Source organism: Anser anser (genome assembly GCF_964211835.1).
Source record: "Anser anser genome assembly, chromosome: 10".
NCBI classification, from domain to species: Eukaryota; Metazoa; Chordata; class Aves; order Anseriformes; family Anatidae; genus Anser; species Anser anser.
Window position 1 is genome coordinate 2,748,375 of NC_139730.1, and position 21,000 is coordinate 2,769,374.

Consider the following 21,000-nt stretch of genomic DNA (forward strand, 5'->3'; position numbering starts at 1 on the left):
GAGCCCACCGTCAGCGTGGTCCAAGACGCCCGTGGCCGGAGTGCCAGTTACCTCCAAAACCCATACGACCTGCCTAGGAACAGTCACATTCCTAGTCACTACGACCTCCTCCCCGTGAGGCACAGCCCGACGCACGGGCCATCTTGGGACAAGCAGTCTTAAAGGGATGGACTTCACTGTGCTGTAACACAAACTTTGAGGAAGCAAAAGAGAAGACAATCCTTTTCTGTGCTGCAGGATGCTGACGTGACTGCAGACTTACGCAAGGACCTAACGTAACAAAACATCAGCTTGGGCCAGCTGCTGCTGCATGACATTATTTAAAAAGACATTTTTTTATATGGGTCACAGGAACTAACGAGAACCTTCTCCAGGTGTCACTGGAGTACGTCACGCCAGGAAAGTGCTCACATGCTCCAGGCAAAGGCTCTCCATGGTGTGCATTCTAACCCTGGCTTTGCTGTAAAATACAACACAAAAACACGCTAAGTAGAAGGACTTAGAGACGTACATTTCTACCAGCTGTATCAAAAAAACCCTTGTACTGTTAGAAACAAGGTGACTAGGAATACACTGGGATATGTTTTACATCTTTGTCATGGAAATGGACATTGTTCTGAACGAAAGCAGGGAAGCTTGTCATTTCACTGTCTGGAAACCTCATTTACTGCCATCACCACACGCATCCTGCGCAGCTCATGCTTGGACATTAGCGCTGAAATGTTCATCTTTACATTCAGTACCAGGGTATTTGAGTAGAGGAATATTAACACAGACACATTCTGTGCAGGTTTTAAAATTTAACATCTTGGCAAATGTCCAGTTGATGTCCAGTTTAAACAACGAGTCTCATACCCAGCTTACCACACGTTTAACAAGCTATACATACTTTGATTGGTACAGCGATGCTTTAATTCTCCTTATACAGCTTCAGTTTTATTAGATAAATGCACTAGCTTTGTCAGGCAGCCTAAACTGCTGCACCTTCATTTACTTCCCTGGGACACTGCAGGTTTGCACAGGCTAACCCTGGTTTGGTTTCCTTTCCTAATGCTAGGACACGTCGGCTTCTCTAGGCCATCTTACAAACCACCCCATTGTGATTCACCTGACAGCATGCCATTTATGACACCCTTTAATTTGATGTGCATTACCATGTAGTGCAACTTTATTTGTTGATGATTCTACCTAAAATGTCATTAAATTGAGCTGAAACTGGGTTTTCTTTTTCAGCAGCTGTTTGTGAAATAATTATCAAGGGGTTGACTTATGGTAAAGCTTTGGACTAAGCCACAATTTTTTTTTTTATTTTTTGTGTGTGATCCTTATTGACCTAGAAAGTAGAATACTTGCCGTTAAGCAGTTCCTTGTAGATTTTGAGCATGAAGTAGTATTGATTCTAAGTATGTAATTTTATTAGGCAAACGTGGAAGTAGCAAAATGATTGCCTCTGAAGTATAAAAAAAAATTCTGTTGCACATTCACCAGTCTGATGGAAGCAGAAGAGAACGAAACCAACACCAAGCAGTTTGCTCAAAGCATGATCGCTTGCATAGCTGCTGCTCCAGGGGACTCTCCGAGGAGCCTCCCAGCTCGGAGGCAGTGGCTGCAACTCAGCTCCGAGTCCGACACGGCCGCAGATCACCGGGAGCACCCCGGGCCGGGTGGCGCTGAGCCCACACAGTGCCCCTGGCTGCTCATCTCAGGGTGTGGAAGCCCTGGCGATGCTCTGCTGCAGGAGCCGGGACGCCGTGGGGTGGTCGGGTTGGCTCTGAACCCCTCTGTGCAAAGCTTGGCAGCGAGACAGCTGAGCCCAGAGATCCCCCCAGGCTTGCAGAGCAGCGGATTTTCAGTATTTACATGAATGCTGCATGTGTGCATGGGGGCGATGACTGATCAGCAATAGCAATTTTATTTTCCAGGAAAGCCTTATTTGAGATGTAACTAGACAATTATTTTGTAGAGCCAGTAGGGATATATTTTGCATACGTGTATGGAAAGACTTACCTCAAAAATAGCAAGGGAAAGGCAGTTTGATAAGGAATCCTCTGGTTAGAGACCTACCGTGACATCGAGCACAAACAGTCTCAGCTGCCGGCCTGACCAATGTCTGTGTGTGTGTTGCTGTAAAGTTTGAGATGAAAGAGCAGAGATGGGCTCAGATGTGTTTTTTTTTGAAAGCTGGAGTTTCAAACCAAATGCAACAATGTGCATAGAGCTTAACAGGAGAAAGAAAACAACAACAACAACAAAGCAAGTACCTTCTTGTATATTAGCATTAGCTTAGAAAATAGGCACCAAAATGGCAATACTTTTTTAAGGCAAGACAGATTTGTAATATATTTGTTCACTGTGCGAAGGTATTCTACCTTGTACAAAATAAATTGAACTTCTCTCAACGTGCATTTCTCAAACGTGGTCATTTGCAGACCAGGACTTCCAACCCATGCTCAGGTCCGAGTTCTCCACGCACCAGTGCTGGCTGCAAGGGGCTGTCCACTCCGGCGGGGAAAGCCCCAGAGGCATCAGCCTTCCATGCCAGAGGCTGGTTTCTCTGTTGCAGGACTTCTCAGAAAGCACAACGGCGTAATACAGACTGCAGCTTTGAGGTCATTTTGAGTAAGGCTCAGCTTTAAAACGAAACGTAGCTGGAAAAGCAGGCATCTTTCTCACAATTCTGGTAGGGCTGCTTCCAGGGGTTAACCTTAGCAGGTCTGAGCGACAGCAGGGTGATGCACAGCTCACACACCTCTGGCGAGGCAAGTGCCAGCTGCAGGTCTCCCCCCGATGCTCAGGCGATGTCTCAGCGCCCAGTGACAGCAGTGGGATGCAGTTGGGTGGGCACAGGACACCGGCCAGCAGCGACCCTGCTGCAGCCAGCAGCGATGAGAGCGGGCACGCTACAGCCATGTCAGCACCCGGCTGCTCTACTGAGCCTGATCAATAAACCATGAGCATGGATTTGCAGCTGAAACACCTTCAGAGCTGATGACTCCGAGGCAATACAGCAGATGGCTACACGTTGAAGCTGTTTCAATATTTGCGCTTCATATTTCTAAAAATCTTGTTAACTAAAGCCCAGCATGTAATCCTCTTACCTGACAAGCCACACTCAATAAGCTATTAAAGTCTAGAAACTCATCAGGTTTGAACTGATAGAAAAAGTAATTCTAGTTTAATAAAAACGTCTTTAAATCAGAACAATTCCACGTCCGTTCTGCTTAAGAGTCAGAGCCTCAACTCCCATCATGCAGGAGCCACCGACACCCACCAAACAGCTTCAAAATTAAGGCTGGGGTTTTCAAATGTGTAAATGAGAGCAAAAGCTCTTGGCAAGCAAAGCCAATTTTGCACGATTATGCACAGCTCCCAGAAACTCAGAAAGCTAATTTCAGGACCCAAAAGCAATATATTAAAATCAGTCGTCTCCTATTAGCAGAGAAGAGACACTTCAGTACGTAAGTAATGCCAATTACAGCGGAGATGATTAATCAGCAGCTTAGCAGGAGCAATGCCTGGCGGGTCAGTGTCCAGGCGGAGCAGCACCTTGCCCTGTCTGCCCAAACACAAAGGCTTTACTAGGTAAGAAGCTGCATCTGAGTACGTGCTCAATTTGATTATACTTCAGAAGTCAATAGTTTATGACGGCTTTACAAACTATTACATGAAAACTTTGAATTACGTGTTGCAGCAGTTTTCAATTACAGAATCAGTTTTTGCAAGGCATTTCTAAGGATTATTAATTGTAAAGTTCTGAGGAGAATAAAGAAGAGTTCTTACTTGGCCTATCCGCACCCCCAGCCATCTCACAGCCGCAGGACTTGAACGCAGCACGGGCTGTCCCGAGGCGAGGAAGCACGAGCACGCACAGCGACACCGCGTGGGGCAGGGGCCCGCAGCTGGGGTTCGTGCTCCTCCAGGCTCCGCCGCGATCGCGTTTACCCCAGGAGGAAGCGCCTTGCGTAAAGCCATGTGAAATCCACACCTGACGTGGCGGCTGAGTCAGGCTGTCTGACGAAGTGAATCAGAAAGGGGAGCGAAGTGAAACTCACCCTGCATTTCCAGTTGGCAAATTTAGAAGTTGGCTGCCCTGGTAATTTGGTAAATTCCAAAACACCCTCCCGTCTGGCCAAAGAAAGCTCTCTGAGAACAGTTCCCACAGCGAGCAGGGGCCCCATCTTACACCTCCTGCTCAGAGTCCTGCGATAAATACCAAGAAGGCCCAAAAATTTCAGGCTGTTTCAGGCATCCCGCCCCAGCCACCAGCGCTGCCCCACGCTCTGCAGGCGACTTCCCCCCAAGGCTATGGGGGCACCTTCCCCCCAAGGCTATGGGGGCACCGTGCACAGGGCCCAGCAGCAGCTGCCTCCCACGGCACCACTCCTTCAGCAGAGGGCAACGGGGTGGTGAATCAAAAAGGTTCGGTAATTTGCTGTGAAAGGCAGTGCTTTGTCATTCCCTGAGATTTTCTTACTGGTGGCAATGGGGAAAAATAAGGAGGTTTGTAAAAGCCATTCAAGGATTTGACTAGAGAAGAGCCCACAGACTTTTCCCAATATAAAAGCTTCCTGAAGCTGCCAAAAAGTCACAGCGATGATCTCTATCAGCCCCCAAAAACCACAGGCTTGGTATGAACAAAGGCAAGTGTGTTACATGTCGTACATGGCCCTTCCAAGTCCTTTTCTGGGAGCGCTTCTACTTCGTGTCTTCTCATAGGCTGTTCCAAGAAGTTTATAAGTTTCCAGTAAGTAAAACCCTTCAAGTCAAATCCCACTTCTCCCAAAAAGTGCACCCGACACCGTACTGAGTCGTCCCCTGTAATTCTTTATTAGAATCATGGATGAATATATTTTAAATCAATCTAAAAAAATAATGAATCAAGTTACAGTACATGCATAAAATACAAAGTAATTTACAAACAGATCAAAAGAGCATCTTCAGAACTAATACTAGGAGGAGAAATGGATTAAATAAAACAAGTGACCGACTACAGCAATGCCTTCCGTGTGCCTTACACATCATGAGCACCGCAAGACAGAAAGGTTGGGTAAGAAATGCAGCTGGTAGTGCCTACCCAAATTTGGATGTTCCAAGTGGGTCATGTCAGAGTTTGAGAAAGGGCCCCTACAATTAGCTTCCTGTCATTGTATAAACAACCGCAGGCATTTATACAACAAACAGCTCTTTAAATCCCGTAGAAATCCAGTGCCAAAAGCCCCCAAATCTTAATATTAACGGCACGTTTGGGAATAGCACATCCTGTGTAATACGCAGTGGTTTCAGAGTGCAGCGACAGAAGGCACAGTTCATGTATCCCTGAACAAGCTAATTGAACAGATGATTTGTACTGAGCGACAGACTACAGAATGAATGCATCCAATGGGAAATACTCCAGATGTTTTTTTGTTAAAGATCATGTACCAAGCCATTGGAATCATTGAGAAATACCAGATGAAACAGAACTGAAAACTAAGACCAGGTTGTAGAAGTTACTGATTCATCAACTCTAGCATTTGAATATATTAACGTGTGGCATGTACTAATATATGTGATATGCAGTGTGACAACACCCTTCAAGTCTGTGTGCCATGAAAGGAAACAGGCATCCTCAAATCCTGATACCACCGGCACTGTGGAGGCCAAGTCTCAGGCAACACAAAATCACGCTGCAAGTTCCAGTGTTAGAGCGACCCTTAGCCAGCGACACAGCTCGTGCTTTAACTCGTCCTTTCCTTACTTCACCGGCGGCACCTCGCACGGAGTCCCACCAGCCTCTCCCCGGCCAGCCTCCAGCAGCTCTGCCTCACACCACAGCCTCCTTTGCAGCAGGTGCCAAACCACAAAAGCTCATTCACAGGTAGCAAGAACCCTGCTGCTTGTTTGCAAGAAATTCTCTTCCCCCCCCCATAATATTCTATAGAAAATCCTCAACTTGACAATCTGAAGATGTAGCCAAAAACATTTAGCTTTACATTAAAATTGCACTTCAGAGCAACAGGCATTTCATCAAGCTTTAGATGCAGTATACAACACCTTAAGACAAGGAAAGATCTCCTGCCCAGAGATATTTTCCCAGGTATCCTGACAATAATTGTTTTGCGAGGAGCAGAATAACATCTTCAAGTGCTCACTAAATGTGTCTGTGCTCTGTCTAGCAGGCATCACATTGGAAAGAGATCAGTTCGGTTCCAAACAACGTACTGAACCAAAACCGACAAGTCGGAGTTGGGAAAATACTGCAGCCACGTAGAAGCAAGAGATTTATAAACAATGAAATCAAAGTGGTTAAGACATGGAGAAATTCAGGAGTAAGCAGTAACTGAACACGAGAAAGTAACCACAAGAATTACAAATATATTTAAATCTTGGACCTGGGGAATATACACAGCCTTTTAGGAAAGAATGAACATTTCTTATATATTCTGACAGCACTGCATCTTTGGTTTGTTTTCAGTGGTTGGAGGGACATGAATGGGAACCACGTTGTTGCTTGGAGACATATCATTTTCACGTCTGTCGGACATTTGCTTCTGGGAAACAATACGATAGATCTCTGGAAGATGAGAAAGAGCTCGTCATTACGCGTATGCAAAACAGCATCAGAAAGTTAACGTCTGGGGAAACCAAGCATCAAACAGAGCACAGATTCCCCATACTTTTGGGACTATACAGGTAATGCACAGCAGCTTCCACAAGACGTTTAATTGTGATATCTTCTGTATTCATAAGTTAAAATATCTTTGCAAAACAAATTACTTCTTTCACAACTGCTTTATTCCCCTTGACATAAAAGCAAAAAAAAAATTGCTGGATTCTGTATATTTGCTAAGAATCAGAAGCTATGCCATCAATTCCTTGTCATCATTCTTAAGACTCTGAGGAGAGACTGTGTTAGAGCAGACCAGCTTTGGAACTGCAGAGGAGAAATATGGAGTCCAGACAAAGAAATCCCAGCACAAACTGGAGAGCACAGGAAAGGCACAGGAGTTTAACCTAACACGCTGCCAAGTCCACGCCTGCACTGAAAGCCTTGCCCAGTTTCCTGGGATTAGTTAGTGGCCGATGGTGTGTGTTGAACATAAACTCAGAGTAGATACAAAACCACTCGCTTCAGCTGTGTATGAAAGTACGAGGTGCAGCGCTTCACCTCAGAAAGGAAATAAAGCATACCAGAAATAGAGCACGGGGAACTCACTTGCAAATTCAAGTTCTAAACCATTTAAAAAAAAAAAAAAAAAAGCTTGTTAAACCTCAGTTTAACAAAAAAGTTGTTTCAGATTCAGAAAAAAAAAAGAAGCCTACCCTGAAGTGACAACATCAGAGGAGCTCAAGAGAACGGCGCGCTGGCAGGAGACAGAACAGCAGCGCCAAGCGGCTGAGCCCAGAGAGCGGGGCTGATGCCCACACCCCATCTGCACGCTGCAGCTCCCTGCCCTGCTGGGACGCTCCAGATAAGCTCAGGTCGCTCAAGAAGAGGGTGCATGCGCTCCATTCCTGCTGCACAGCACTGCTCACAACCGGTGAAACACGGCAAAGGTTCGAGTTCATTCAGAGGTCTGAGGTCCCTCGTCAGCTGGTTAACGATGTCCCCAGCACCTTGTCTGGCCTCGGACCAAGAAGCTTCTTTCCCACCAGAAATTCATCATTAGTGAGTCGCCTTTGTTCAGACTTTTAATGAGCTGCTGCTTAGTGCACATCCTGACATCATTTCGGTACTGGAAATTGAGCAATCTCATGCAGAGAAGTCCTCCGTGCTGCCAAGGGCTGGTCACAAGCTACGTGCCTGCTTGGACGGAGACGAGACCTGATGGCACCAAGCAGTTAAAAAGGGTTCCTAACGAACAAGGCTTGCAAACCTTGCTCTTGCTGCACCAAACCCTGTGTAAGCTGCCGTTACGAACAGGCTGAGTGCTCCCCAGAAGACTACGAGCAGGGCTGCACACATCCACACAGCTGCTCACCAAGAAGTAACTTCTCACACGGACACTGCGCTGTATCTATGGGCTGTGTGAGGAACCGTAATCTTTGCAAGTAGTGCTGTGAGAGAAGAATCTGCTGCCTGGGCCTCCAAAGAGGCAGCTCGGACTCAGATCATGAAAGATTCTTCAGAAAGCTGAATGTGTGTATGCGTTCAGATACGGTCAGGTCACAGATCAACCAAATGAGCGCTGCAAACGTACAAGAGGATTTTCTGGTGTCACCCTTTCTGATGTCCACTGTTCTTTCCAACCGTCTTCCACATGAGCACCTTCACAGGTTGACCCTGGGGCATGCACATGGAGGGAGCACAGCTGGAAGAGATCTGCTCTACTTTCTGCAAGTTTTCTGCTCCACCTCACTGCCCCAGCTCTGGGTGAGCAGCCAGCTTACCCCCAGCAAAGCACTGCCTGTTCCTATTCAACAGCAGAAGGGTTTTGCTGCCTTTGTTACTGGAAGCTCTCTAGTAGCACGCTCAGCAGCGGCAATTCTGTTTTCCACAGAACTTCCTAAACAAGTTCATACTGGTCCCTAACACGAGCTGTCACACGCTTCCTCCACCCCTGTGAGCCACCAGGGTGTCCTGTGCACAACACCCTCATCTCAAAGCAAAGATCTACAGGGCTGTTCGCTGAAGTCTTAAAAATAATCTCAACAGCGCTGATTTCTCTGCTGATAGAGCGCCTATTCCTTCTGACTGTGGGAATGTATTTCCAGCTGATCCCCGCTCCCTGACAGCCCTGCAAGGATGTTTAGCAGCAGCGCTGCTCAAATCAGCTTGAAGCAGCCCCATTTATTTTTGTTGCTCACTGCCACCTCTCCCCTCCTCTGTGGTTACAAACCTCTGTGCAGACACAGCGTGCTGCCCTAGATGAAAGCCTAAACGGCTAAATACTGCCTTGCCTTGGATCAGCTGCACACTCTTTCACCACACATAGTTGTGTTGGTGTGATGGAGGAGGTGGGAACAGCTTAAACCTGCTCTTCCCGGGGCAAAATGCCCCAAGGCAAAGCCTACACTCAGACTGGTCTGCACCAAGGAACGACGGGCTAATGAAGACGTGCACTTTTTAATGAAGACACTACACTTTATGCTCTGCTCAGTAACTGACTGAGACCTTATTAAGAGCACATTCGGCAGAATGCATCACTGCATAATTGGTAACCATGTGAGACAGGCCTTGCAGTGTAAGAGAGCTGGGGAAAAAAGGCACCGCTGTCTAGGAGGAGCTTGTCCAGTCCTTGTCTCCTCAAGCAGCGCTAGTGCTTCATTCAGTTTCAGGTGTACAGAGCTAACAAGAGGAAATCCCTACATTTCTTAATGTTAACGCTCTGTGATGTTGTTTCCTTGGAGATGGGATTCCTTAGAGATGAAACCACGGCAGAACACGCTATGGGAACAGAGGCGGCACTGAGCGAGGCAGGGAGCGGAGGCTGCCTCGGGTTTACTTTAAGGATGCTTTATCCTGCTGTGAATGCTCAGAGGGGATGGGATTATAACACCAGTCTCTCTCATTTGCCAGATAATACAAAGCAGCTTTGTGCACACAAGAATCGGTCCCTGAAGTCTAGACATCTCACAACAGAGGAACTTGGACAGGGACCATTACCCTAAGCCACAGAGGAAAAGGTCCCCAAACCTCACATGGTATGCACAAACCTAGCAGGCTTCCTGTCTGTTAAGATGCACGGCCCGCCAAGAATCCTCTATAACACAGCGAGAGGAAAGAAAAGCTTTCTTCCCCTGCTTCCACCCGCAACAGGAGACCACATGCTCACTTAGGCTGTGCTAACCATGACGGATTCATGTTTTCTGTGCCCAAAGCCAGGTGGCTTCATGTGAGAGTCTAGGCATGAATACGCTTAACACGGACCTGCTACGCCTCCAGGGGAAAGGACTAACAGCTTTCCCTCGCTGTCCCAACCAGACCAGCTTCACGAGGGCTGGATAGGAAAGGATTTTCGCTACAGACCCCAGTCACACTACCCACCCTGTCCGGGAAAGACGTAAGAGCTGTGTGAAAGGCATCACGAGCAGCCTAGGATGTCTCTGCGGTGCCGTTCCCAGCAGGGCAAGTACTAGCAGAGCTGGTACAGCAGCATGCCCTGCCCCTTCTTCTTCAACCTCCTCCACTTGCAGCCTGTGGCAAAGCCTGCTGGCTTTATCAATCTCCTTCTTCAAAGGAGAGCGAGTATTCCACCCTCCAGCACTACGCTTAGAGGCAAACTTGCCAAACACAGACAGACTATCCATGATTCTGCAGGGTCACTCTGAAAACCACATTCCTCGGATGACTGCTCCCCTCTTTCCTTCAAAGCAAATCATTAACAGAAAAAGCCAGCTGTGAAGTGTTATCGAGAAGTTTACTGGCAGAACATTCGTCCTTTGCATGCCAGTCACAGCAGAGATGGAGGCAACCTGCTGCTAATGCATTATTTACTTCATCTTTATCTCCCTGAAACAGGAGCTGGTGTCTGGAGTGAGCCACATGCCCACTAATCAGCAGAAGCATTTCTTCCAGCGCAGTTGAACCAGCCCCTCCTGAACAAGGATTCTGTCCGCATGCCCAAGAGCTCTTTCCCCAAAACACTGGCACAGCAACACGCAGGGAGCACTGACGTTTGTGGAAAAACAACAGCTCCAACAATCTGTCAGAGTCCGCTGAGGTCTAGTTTTAATCCCTTGCTCTCCCATTACAGCCTGCTCTCCCTTACAGAAAAATTAAACCAGAAAAAAATCAAACCTTTGCTAATTAGAATCCAAAATAACTTCTGGAATAAAAGGTACCGTTGGAAGCATGTGAGGAGAGATAAAGAAACAGCCTAGCCTGTGCCCAAGAGGTAAACTGCTTCCCCATGGCAACAGCAGTATGTCATATCTGAGTGTCACACAGCTCTGCAGAAATAAGGCAGCAGCCCAGGGCATGCAGCAAACTTCCCACTTCTTCAGCCATCGCTGTTAGGGAACAGAGCAGTCCACAAGGAGACTGGGGGCAGTTGGATGATCAGTTTATATTGCATATGACAGCCTGACAGCCACCTTGGGAGGGGGTAAACAACGTCTGATGTATTTCCAGATATGTTTTTATTAGTGCTGGTGCTGAACAGGCATGAAAGTTAAATACCTAACCTTTATCCAAGAGCCCTGATCCCCCCTGAAAACTCTAAGAGCAGGCAGCAAGGCTGTTCTATACTACACACAGCACATTTAGCCAGAACCTGACCTCACAGTTCAGTATAGGTGCCCCTGAGAGGAGAGGGAATAGCAAGGATACACATAAAGAAAGAAGTTTAGGGTTTTAGCAGTTACAAGCAAGCAATAAAAAATGCGTTTCTCCTGAAATATCCATGCCCAAATTCACAAGCAATTTTGACATAACTGACTCTATTAGGTAGAGGAAGAAAACAGGAAAGCCATCAGGCACCACAGATACCATCGCATTCAGCCACTCCTTTGTCGCCCACCCTCTTATGGCATCATTACTTAGTCATGAGGAAGTAAACGTATAAACATAACTGCTCTCCTTTTTTCAGCATTTGTGCAAAGTTGAATTACAGCCAAATGATTAGACTGAAGTTAAAAGGGAACCACAAGGGTTGGCTAAAGAGGAAACTAAGTCAAGCTCTAGTCGCACCATGGCATGAAAGCAGTGAGATGACACATCCCTATGCACTGTGTATTTGTCTGACGTGGACACGTTTACATTTTTTGTTAGTATATAGCCAGGAACACTACTGTTTAGGAACCCACTGTAAAAACAGAAAAGAACCAGAACCCTATTACAATTAAAGGTAGGAAAAAAACCACAGATGGATACAGGAAGAAGGCATGTAGCAGGACGTACTCCAACAGCCTATGAATTCTCTCTCATCATTGCTAAAGAATTTCAGACAACTCAAAAAAAATGCTTTACATATTTATTACAGCACTAACTTCCTAGCTGCCTCCTCCCCTGCATGTTCCAGTATGGCTAACTAGTTCGTTATGGTATGTTTTCAAAAGTCTCAATTACCTGCCAAAATGAAAAAAAAATAAATCTAACTACGTGAACAAAAATACAATTTAACCAGGTGCCAACGTCACAGAAGTGAGATGTTTTGCCTATCAAATAAAGGGTTTAAAGAAAAAGGAAGTACTTGATCCACAGAGCATAAAGACTGTAGCACTCACTGCCATTGCACACTACAAAGGTCGAAAGTCCGGCCAGGACTATTAAACGCAGTGACAGTGACTATCCTGTGCTCAGGAGTCACAGACGCACGGTGCTGCTCAAAGGAAGGACCAAATGGATTCCAAATGTAATGGTTGTGAAGGGTGATTAAATAAAATTTTTAACATTTTACAGGCAAAGAACTGCCTACTTGCCTCACGTCTGAGCAGCGTTCTGCCCTCCCTCCTCAAAGCAGAGAGCACTGGATGACTCACCTGTCAGAATAGTCTGGAAAGCTGCTTCCACATTTGTAGAGTCTAAAGCAGATGTCTCGATAAATGACAAACCATTCTTCTCTGTGTGGACAGAAACATTATAATTAGAGGAGTACAGAACATTTATCTCCCATCTGGAAGAAGTTATGTACCAGCCAGTGTATGTGGTGTTACTGATCAGATGCGCGGGTACCAAAAAAAGTAAAAGTTGTGGTGTTTTCCCCTTACGTGGTATGAGAGCAGCACCACCCAACAGCAACAACAATTCACACTCATCCTCAGGCACAGGGATTGCCGTTAGTGCTGCGTTGCCTTTAGGCATGTCACGATGCATCACTGAAAGTGAGAATTTGGTGCACTTTCAAGAAATGTGCAGGGAAACTTCCCGGATCTTGTTTTAACCTCGTCAAGTTTCTCCACCTCCCAGTATGTTGTGGCAGCTTATTTAGCAGGGCTAGCCGTATCGGGGGAACGGCAGGCCATACCTGCAGGCAGACATCCTCACTCACCCAGAAATTTATTTTGATTTCACCAACCTGCAAAAGCTCTGGCTTCATCTGTAGGGACTGCTCTCAGGTGGCGCAAGTCACTCTTGTTTCCCACAAGCATGATCACGATATTGCTGTCAGCATGGTCTCTCAGCTCCTTCAGCCATCGCTCCACGTTCTCGTAGGTGAGGTGCTTAGCGATGTCATACACCAGTAATGCCCCTACAGCACCTCGATAGTACCTGCGGGTGGGGAGATGTGTTAGAGAACCTGCAAGGAACATCATGATTAAAAGTGACAAGTTACTAACAGCTACTGCCTGTTACTGCAAAGACAGCTATATAAAAAATATCTAAAGCACGATACGTGGGACTTGAAGCAGTAGAAGTAAAGCACCCAGGTTAGGGTTATGACACAGGACCACCAGAGCAGCCAGGACAGCTCAGAGTCTGATGGAGAACCCTGCACCCCAAAATGAAGCACTGGAATCTGCAAGGAGCTACTGTCACCTTCCACCTCCAACCCACTCCTGGAAAGTCTTCCCCACCCACCGTTGTGGGTGCAGTACGGGCACAGCCCGGAGTGACAGGAAGAGTTAAGAGTGACTCACGGGATCATAAAAATATCAGCCTGATCTAGTCCCTTTATGAACGGCCCCAGCTGGTCTGCCTTCAGACCAGAGAGAGGCACAGTTACACAGTCAGAAGAGAAGCAGGTTGTGTTCTCCCACCCCACAATTATACCTCCAGCTTTACTTAAATCCAGCTTTTACTACGCTGTTTTTTCAATTAAATAAGCATGTAAAGCGAGCAGTATGTCTGGTCATAGGTTACCACTGATAAAACCTCCACGATTACAGCTGTAACTTTATCAATGGCTTGTGTTTAAATGAATCTCTGAAAGCTCTGAAAGTATTCTAGGTTAGAAATGCTCCCAGTTACATATCATGACAGCACTGAGAGGCAGATCAGCTTTGTGCAGAGCCCTACTAGGCCAAGCTTCTGGACAGAAAAATATTCAAGCTTCCTTCCCCCACACATTGTGGATATTACATGACAAAACAAAATAATTTGTATGCGTTTGAGGAATTAGAAGGGCCCAAAGACGACCCTTCTCAGCAACAGCATCTCTTCAGCTGCACAGGCTACCACTTACGCTGATGTTATAGCGCGGTATCGCTCCTGCCCTGCTGTGTCCCATATCTGAGCCTTGATTGTCTTCCCGTCAACTTGAATGCTTCTTGTTGCAAACTCTACTCCAATGGTGCTTTTGCTCTCCAAGTTAAACTCATTGCGAGTGAATCGAGACAGGAGGTTACTCTTGCCTACTCCAGAGTCTCCAATAAGCACAACTACAAGAGAGAAACGACATCAGAATCAGATTCCAGGTGTACACCATCTATTGACAATCACCCACAATGAACACATTCATTTTCCAGAACAAACCAAGACGGAAAAAGAATAGCAAAGCCACCCCTCTTGTCACGGGTCTGTTGTCCAAGCCCTGAGATTTCCAGAGAACCAGAGCTGCCACATTCTCCAGCCTGCTGAACAGACTTTAGACGTGACTTTTAGTAGTTACATTTCAATCTCCTTTGCATTGAATCATATTCCTCCTCCAGGAGAACTACACATGGCAGTCAAAAAGTTAAAAAAGTCCCTTCCCAGCTGGCCTTGACTCATCACAGTGCTGAGCGAACTAACGGGAAGGATGCAGCCATGCTTGACGAGAGATTGACAGAAGGCGTAAAGTCCAGTTGGGACAGGAAGACAAGCGTCACAAGGATCCCTCGCACCATCCCACGGTGCTGAGCTGAAAGGGACGAGCTTGAGCCCAACCTGAAACTCACTACCCAGATGCAGGAATTTCAGCCAGGCCAAGTCATGTCCCTCCCCGAGTCGCACCGGCAGCAGCTCCTCTAGGTGACCTTCAGATAAGGCACTGAGCAGATAACAGAAGGAAGCGGAGGACAGAGGATGAGTAAGACCCTCGAGAAGCAAGGCTGATAACCTTTGTGCTCTGCAGAGCATCAGGCCAGCACAGGCAAAACAATCGACACTTGGGTGACAAAAAAACAGCGTGGAGATGCTTGTTTTGAGAAAACAAACACTTGCTCAGTAACACACATCATTTAAACTTCAAGATGTTGCAACACAGTGTTAGATATGCTGTGTGGTACAACAGAGGAATGAGTCCACTGATGTGAGGAGTGAGTCTCAGTCTAGCAGCACAAACCCTCGCAGCTTTTGCTGCGTCACACAGCAGACACCACTTTCTGTTTAAATAATGCACAACAGCTCTGACAAATGGGATTTTCCCTGACTGTAAGAGCCGAGAAGCACCTTTTAAAAAACCCCCCTCCATAAAATGAAAACTGCAGCAAACGCTAGCTTCAAATAGTCTTTTAGAGAATACCTCATCAAAACAAACATCTTCCCAGCTTCCCCTGCCAGCTGACTCAGCAAGCAGCCAGCCAAGCTACAGAAGCTGCACAAAGCACAGCGGCCCTGTTAACCACTTCTGTTTACGAGTATCACAGGCGCAGGTAGGTGGCACGCACCTGGACCGAATGCAAATCAGATTCCACTTTCCTAAAGGACAGGTCAGCACAGTTCGGTGGCAGAAAACAGCTTTGCTGGCACAGAGGATGCCGGGCGGTAATAAACTTAGTGCAGGGGACGAGACACCCAATTATATCATCACTGCCTGGCAAGCTGCCATAGTTTTCCCTCTTTCGCCGGCAAACGAGATCTTCAGAACTCTTGCGGCAGGTTCAGGTTTTAGATGACATCATGTTTGCACTCGCGTTATGAACAGCGAGTTCCTGGGAGGCACGAGTCGCTCAGTCCCACGGTCACCCACTGTTAGCTGCTCCAGGGGCTGAAAGCTTCTCTACGCGAGGAAAGCAATCCACACACATCATCCCGTTTCTCCCAGCAGGCTGCATCATACGCCTGCTAAGTATTACCCTCAAGTATTTTCGTTGCTCAGTGCATATTTCAAAGCAGAGTTTTCAGACATTCAAAAATAGACCGGTCCTTTTAATTCCTCTACCAAGTTTTTTTTCCTCACCTTGTCTGAATCCCACGCTGCTTATGTTCTGAACGGCTTCCAGCACCAGATTAATATGTCCCAATTAAAAGGGGGAAACATTTTACTTTCCTCCTTGAAGCCAGCTATTTCCTCTACTTAATTGGGCCACTGCAGCTCATCTCGAGCACGGACACAGGAACAGCTTGCAGTGTCAGCGGGCTGCTAGGACTCCTCACACTTTCTGTATTTCTGCCAGTCCAGAGAACACCGCTCTTCGAATATAATTATGAGCTGACACAGCTTTAACAGTCAACAAATTGTATTAATTTTCATTTTGCTTTCCTTACCAAACCACCTCAGTCTGATATTTCATACTCCACTGTATTCCCATGTATCGTATTCTTAGCACAGCAATGCAGTAGGAGTGGCTGAGTCCCTCTCTAACCATCCCAGAGACGTGACGGTATCTAGTTCCACCTTAAAGCTAATTGTTCCTGCACACGCACTTTTACTGGGCTTCTTTTCCAGAAACTCACTCCTAATGGTTAGAAATTGCCTTCTAATTTTCAGAAGAAATTAGCGGTCAGCTGATAGCGGTGTTCGTGTGCCAGCACTGTCCATTAGCTTATTAGTTTCTTCTCCCAGTGGTGTTTACATTGGTCTGGGTATTTACAGAAAGCAACCACATCTCCTCAGTCTTGTTCTACCACCTAAGTGAGCCAACCTCTCAAGTGTTTCCTTACAGGCTGCCCGTTCTCCGCAGACATCCCCCATAAGTCTTTCAATTTCTCTCCCAAGCAGCGAGAACTGCATCCAGCATTCTAGGTGAGATCTCACTGGTGACGTATATGAGGATTTTAATATTTCCATCTACCAGAAACACCTTACGCTGGAATTAACTCTTCCCGTGAGTCCCCGGTCACAAAACCTTATGCTGTGAATCCTGCCTCACTGGGGGAACTGCTGTCCTCATCACCACGCAGATCTTCTAGTACCATACTCCAGCTTTTTCTCCATACCCCTCAGCTTTGCACCACCAGCAAATTCCTTTTCCTTCACTACACCAGCACTGGAAGGACTAAAGCTTAGGGGAAACACTTAAGCAAGTTCAGCCTTAAGACCCAGACCTGAGAACCTCCATCAACAGCTTTCTTTGGACCACCACTTCCCTTGCACGAGTAGCACCTTAGAAAGCTTTGCAGTCCGGTGAAATTTGCACTGGCACACCCTGAGAGTACCCAGAGAAGCAGTGGAAGTGACCCCCCCGTCATTCTCATTGGTTTAGCGGTGCGCCACTTCAACACCTGCAGCAACGCGCCTTAACACAATGCATCTAACGAGCTAACTCAGCGCTGGAGAGGTTTAAGATGAGTTTTCGGTGGACAAAAGGAATCTCATGAAGTCCGTGCAACTAAATGAACGTCATTCTGTAATTCCAGTTTTATTTCTGCAGAAGGCCAAAATAAGAATTCAACTCCATAAGCTGCTTGAGAAGCAATTTATAGATGTATTAATTTTTCACAAACATTCCAGCACTCTCAATTTTTTATTTCTGATAAAACTCTGATTTAATTAAAGTATTTTCTGAGAATTTCAACTAGCTCATAAAGTATGTAATTGACAACCTCATCAGGTTGAAAATAGAAAGCCCAGCACTACCAGCTCGCATTGTGAAACAACCTTTACCGCAGACAAGCGGCGTATTACACAATTTAAGCCATGCAGACTAGCACTACGGGATTACTATGTCTGAAAACTCTTTTATCTGCCCTGAACTCTGCTATAAAGCAGCATACAAATTAAGAGCCTGTACGCATTTCCATGACACCCACAAGAACCTGCTGAACACCTCTTCCAGCCCACGTAAATTGGGGTTTGAAGGAAACGCGCACAAGATGACCTGATTGCACATCTTCTAGGCAGCTGCCAACAAACCTAACGTGACCGTACCTGAAATCCATCGCCCTCCTCAGCTGCACCTTCTGCTTCATCCACCCATTTCATGTCCCAGAGAACTCTGAGGTAGGGCTCATTCACCACCCGGACCTACTGCACACAACGCTCCAAGCACGACTGCAGTAACGGGGATAAGGAGGCGGGTTTGTTAGAGCACAAAAGGGCTTCCACATCTGGCAGAGTGACAGGCATAAGGCGTGCTACCACGTATAAGCCCGTACCTGCCATGCAACGGTTTTCCTTACTGATTTCTATAAACAAAGCACAAAGAAAAAAGGCATTGTCTAAAATCCAGACCAACAGGTCTGCCTGGTTTCAGTTTCCCTCAGCAAAGGAAAAAGGTGGAGGAATGAACCTGACACAGAGCAGGAAGCTGAAAGAGGAGTTTCTCTAGCAGTCAGCTGAAGTCACTGCAAGGCAGGTCTGCGTTCGGAAATGAGGAGGCTGACCCCAAATCCGAAGTTCCAGATGGTCAGGGCACAAACCTAATCCTCTCAAGCTTTGTCCACAAAAAACACAGAAGACATATTCTACAAGTACGGGTTACTTTGTTAACTACTTATCAACTGTAGGTCCGCCACTTTAATCAAACAGAGCTAAAAGTTTCTGCACGTAAACCAGGTTAAATTATTAAGTAACATCCTTATGTCACCGTATTTTTTCCTCCCATTAAAATTAGAGAAAGAGTCCCACAAAGGGGACTTCCCAGACCTGGTGTTTCCTGAAGCACAGTGCTGGGAACAGTAGGCACTGCTCTCTCAGATGAACCCCAAAAGTACGGGAGAATACAAAGATATGCATAGCTAGACAAGAAGAATTTACCAGAAACTAGCCTTTTTTTTTTTTTTTTTAAGCTAGGCCTACCGGGCAATAACATACACTAAAGCATTGCGTGGAGTCAGGCGAGGGGCAGCTTGTGACAGGCACTGAGACCCAGTTGTGCAGGGCACAGGGGGCTCCGATTCCAGCCGCCAGCAGTCAGCAGATTTTGACACACAGCTGTTGGCAGTGGCTGACGGGACAAGAACAGAGGTCCCGCACAAACAGCCCAGCGGCAGTTTAGCTCAAGGGCAGTAAGAGGCAGCTGAACCAGAGAATATCGCCCTGTTATTTCAGAGCACGTCGAAGCCTGAGCTCAGTCCCACCGACTGACCATGTCCCTTTAGGTCACGAACCCAGAAGAACTGGGACTGCATTAGGTGTCCAGACAGACCAACGCCCAGCTCAAGGGGCAGGACTGGTGCTGAGAAGCCCTGTGTGGAACAGAAAAGATCAGGGTGGCACTAAGCTTTGTCCCAGCAAGCCCTCACCTCCAAATTACCAAAATTAAAGCAATGAGCAATATGGGTAAATAGGGAAAAAACATCTATTGTTTGTTGTAGTTCCACATCAGCTCCATATAAGGGATGTGAGCCCATGAGATCTCTTCTGATTATTCGGATGCCCTTCTGCATCCTTTTAATTCCACAACATCCCTTCAGAACGGGTACGCCTGTGCTGCCTGCATTTCCCCTCAGGCCCCAGGAGGCTCAAACATTGGCTTAGCATTCCCCTTGAGTTCTCATTTCTTCTTTCAAGAGCCTTTTTTTTTTTTTTAAACCTACCACTTGCCTTTTTGGACAGTGCCTGGTGACGAGACAGCTCATTGCCACAATAATTCCAAGACCATTCCAGAGTGGGGACGCTTTGTTTCAAACAACCTCCGCTTTTGGACAGTTACAACTGTTTCCACAATTTGTGCAACTCTGCATTTGCTGATGTTATTTCAGCCGCCAAATTAATCCCAGTTCGGAGATGCTGCACGAACTTCCTGCGGTCTGCTTTAACTTCGGAAAACGTGAATCACTCCTATCTTCATGGCACCATTTCCCTAGCAGCCCCGGCACTCCCAACAGCTTCCATAAACTATTCTAAATGGTAAAAACCTTTCGGAGTGGCAACCATTTTACCTAGCTTGGAATTTTTCCATACACATGGATCCCAACTTTATTATTTTGCAATTATATACATAAGCAATCCAATAAAATGTAGCACCTCTCCCAAAAAGTTCTACATCACTGGTATTTCCTCACAGCTAGAACAATAATTTACACAATCCTGTCAGGATATGCAATGGTTTTGATGATTTGCACACAGGTCCATAAACGAAGTTGTCTGATGTGACTAAATTTGTGATCAGCAGGGCCTTTGCCAACGCTGCAAGATAAGAAACGAGACACTTCTTGGTACTTCTTGACCTGATATCAATACCAGTATAGAGGACTGACCTCTAGTTAGTAATAACATCAGTTTCCACATGGAAATTGGACAAGACAGAGAACAAAAAATATAATTCTTCAAAGTCATTACAAGAGCTTCACGGTACTGAGAAGAACGCTGCTGTTCTGTAAGATCCTGGGGCCTGACGACGAGCAGCAGGCTTGCTTTTTTGTTTAAGAAACATTTAGACTGTGCTCTCTGTCATGTGGCCTGAATTTTTGGGTAGGCCTGTGTGGAGCCAGGCGTTGGACTCGATGATCCTTGTGCGTCCCTACAAACTCGGGATATTCTACAATTCTAGGATATATAACGCAATATTTTTGATAATTTGCCCACAGGTCCACAAAACAAGTTGTTTGACGTGACTAAATTCGTGACCAGCAGGGCCTTCACCGATGCTGCAAGACGAGGAGGGAGGCATTTCTTGGTACCTCCCGACCTGATCTCAACACCGGTACAAACGCCTGACTTATAGCTAGCGACAACGCCCCTTTTCCACATGGAAATTCGAGGGATCGCGTTTTTTTTTGTTGCCCGTTTTGCCCAGGCCACAGCCCCGCACCCCCACCCCACCCCCCGCACCCTCACAGCCCGCCCCCGTCTGTACCACAGCGGGGGACCCCCGGGCGGGGAAGGGGGCCGCGTCGGGCGGTACCTTTGAAGAGGTAGTCGTACTCGTCGTCGCGGGTGCCCATGGTGCGGACGCCGAAGGCCGGGGACGGGCAGCGGGAGCCGGGCCCCTCCCTGCAGCCGCTTCCGCGCCTCTGCGCCCTCCCACAGCCGCCGCCTTCCGGGGCAGCAACGAGCACTTCCAGGCCGCTTCCCCGCCCCGCCCGGCCTTAAAGGGGCGGCGGTGGGAGCG

General features: G+C 46.9%; 2 protein-coding genes across 7 annotated transcripts in view; one reads left to right on the forward strand and one right to left on the reverse strand.

The window, feature by feature from the left end:
- The window catches only part of MEGF11 (multiple EGF like domains 11), a 286,896-nt gene extending 281,579 nt beyond the window's left edge, over positions 1-5,317 (forward strand). For all 6 annotated transcript variants that reach the window (XM_083851208.1, XM_083851197.1, XM_083851210.1 and 3 more), the window contains one exon: positions 2-5,317. In XM_083851208.1, coding sequence (XP_083707334.1) covers positions 2-162 — 161 coding nt within the window. In that variant the 3' untranslated portion in view covers positions 163-5,317. The remainder of the gene's footprint in view (position 1) is intronic.
- Positions 4,805-20,927, reverse strand: RAB11A (RAB11A, member RAS oncogene family). The gene is made up of 5 exons (XM_083851265.1): positions 20,794-20,927; positions 14,046-14,241; positions 12,939-13,132; positions 12,403-12,483; positions 4,805-6,553 (listed from the first exon to the last, which is right to left on the reverse strand). The coding sequence occupies exons 1-5, from the start codon at positions 20,831-20,833 to the stop codon at positions 6,414-6,416; spliced, it is 651 nt and encodes a 216-aa protein (XP_083707391.1). The 5' UTR covers positions 20,834-20,927; the 3' UTR covers positions 4,805-6,413.
- Between the last annotated feature and the right edge of the window lie 73 nt (positions 20,928-21,000).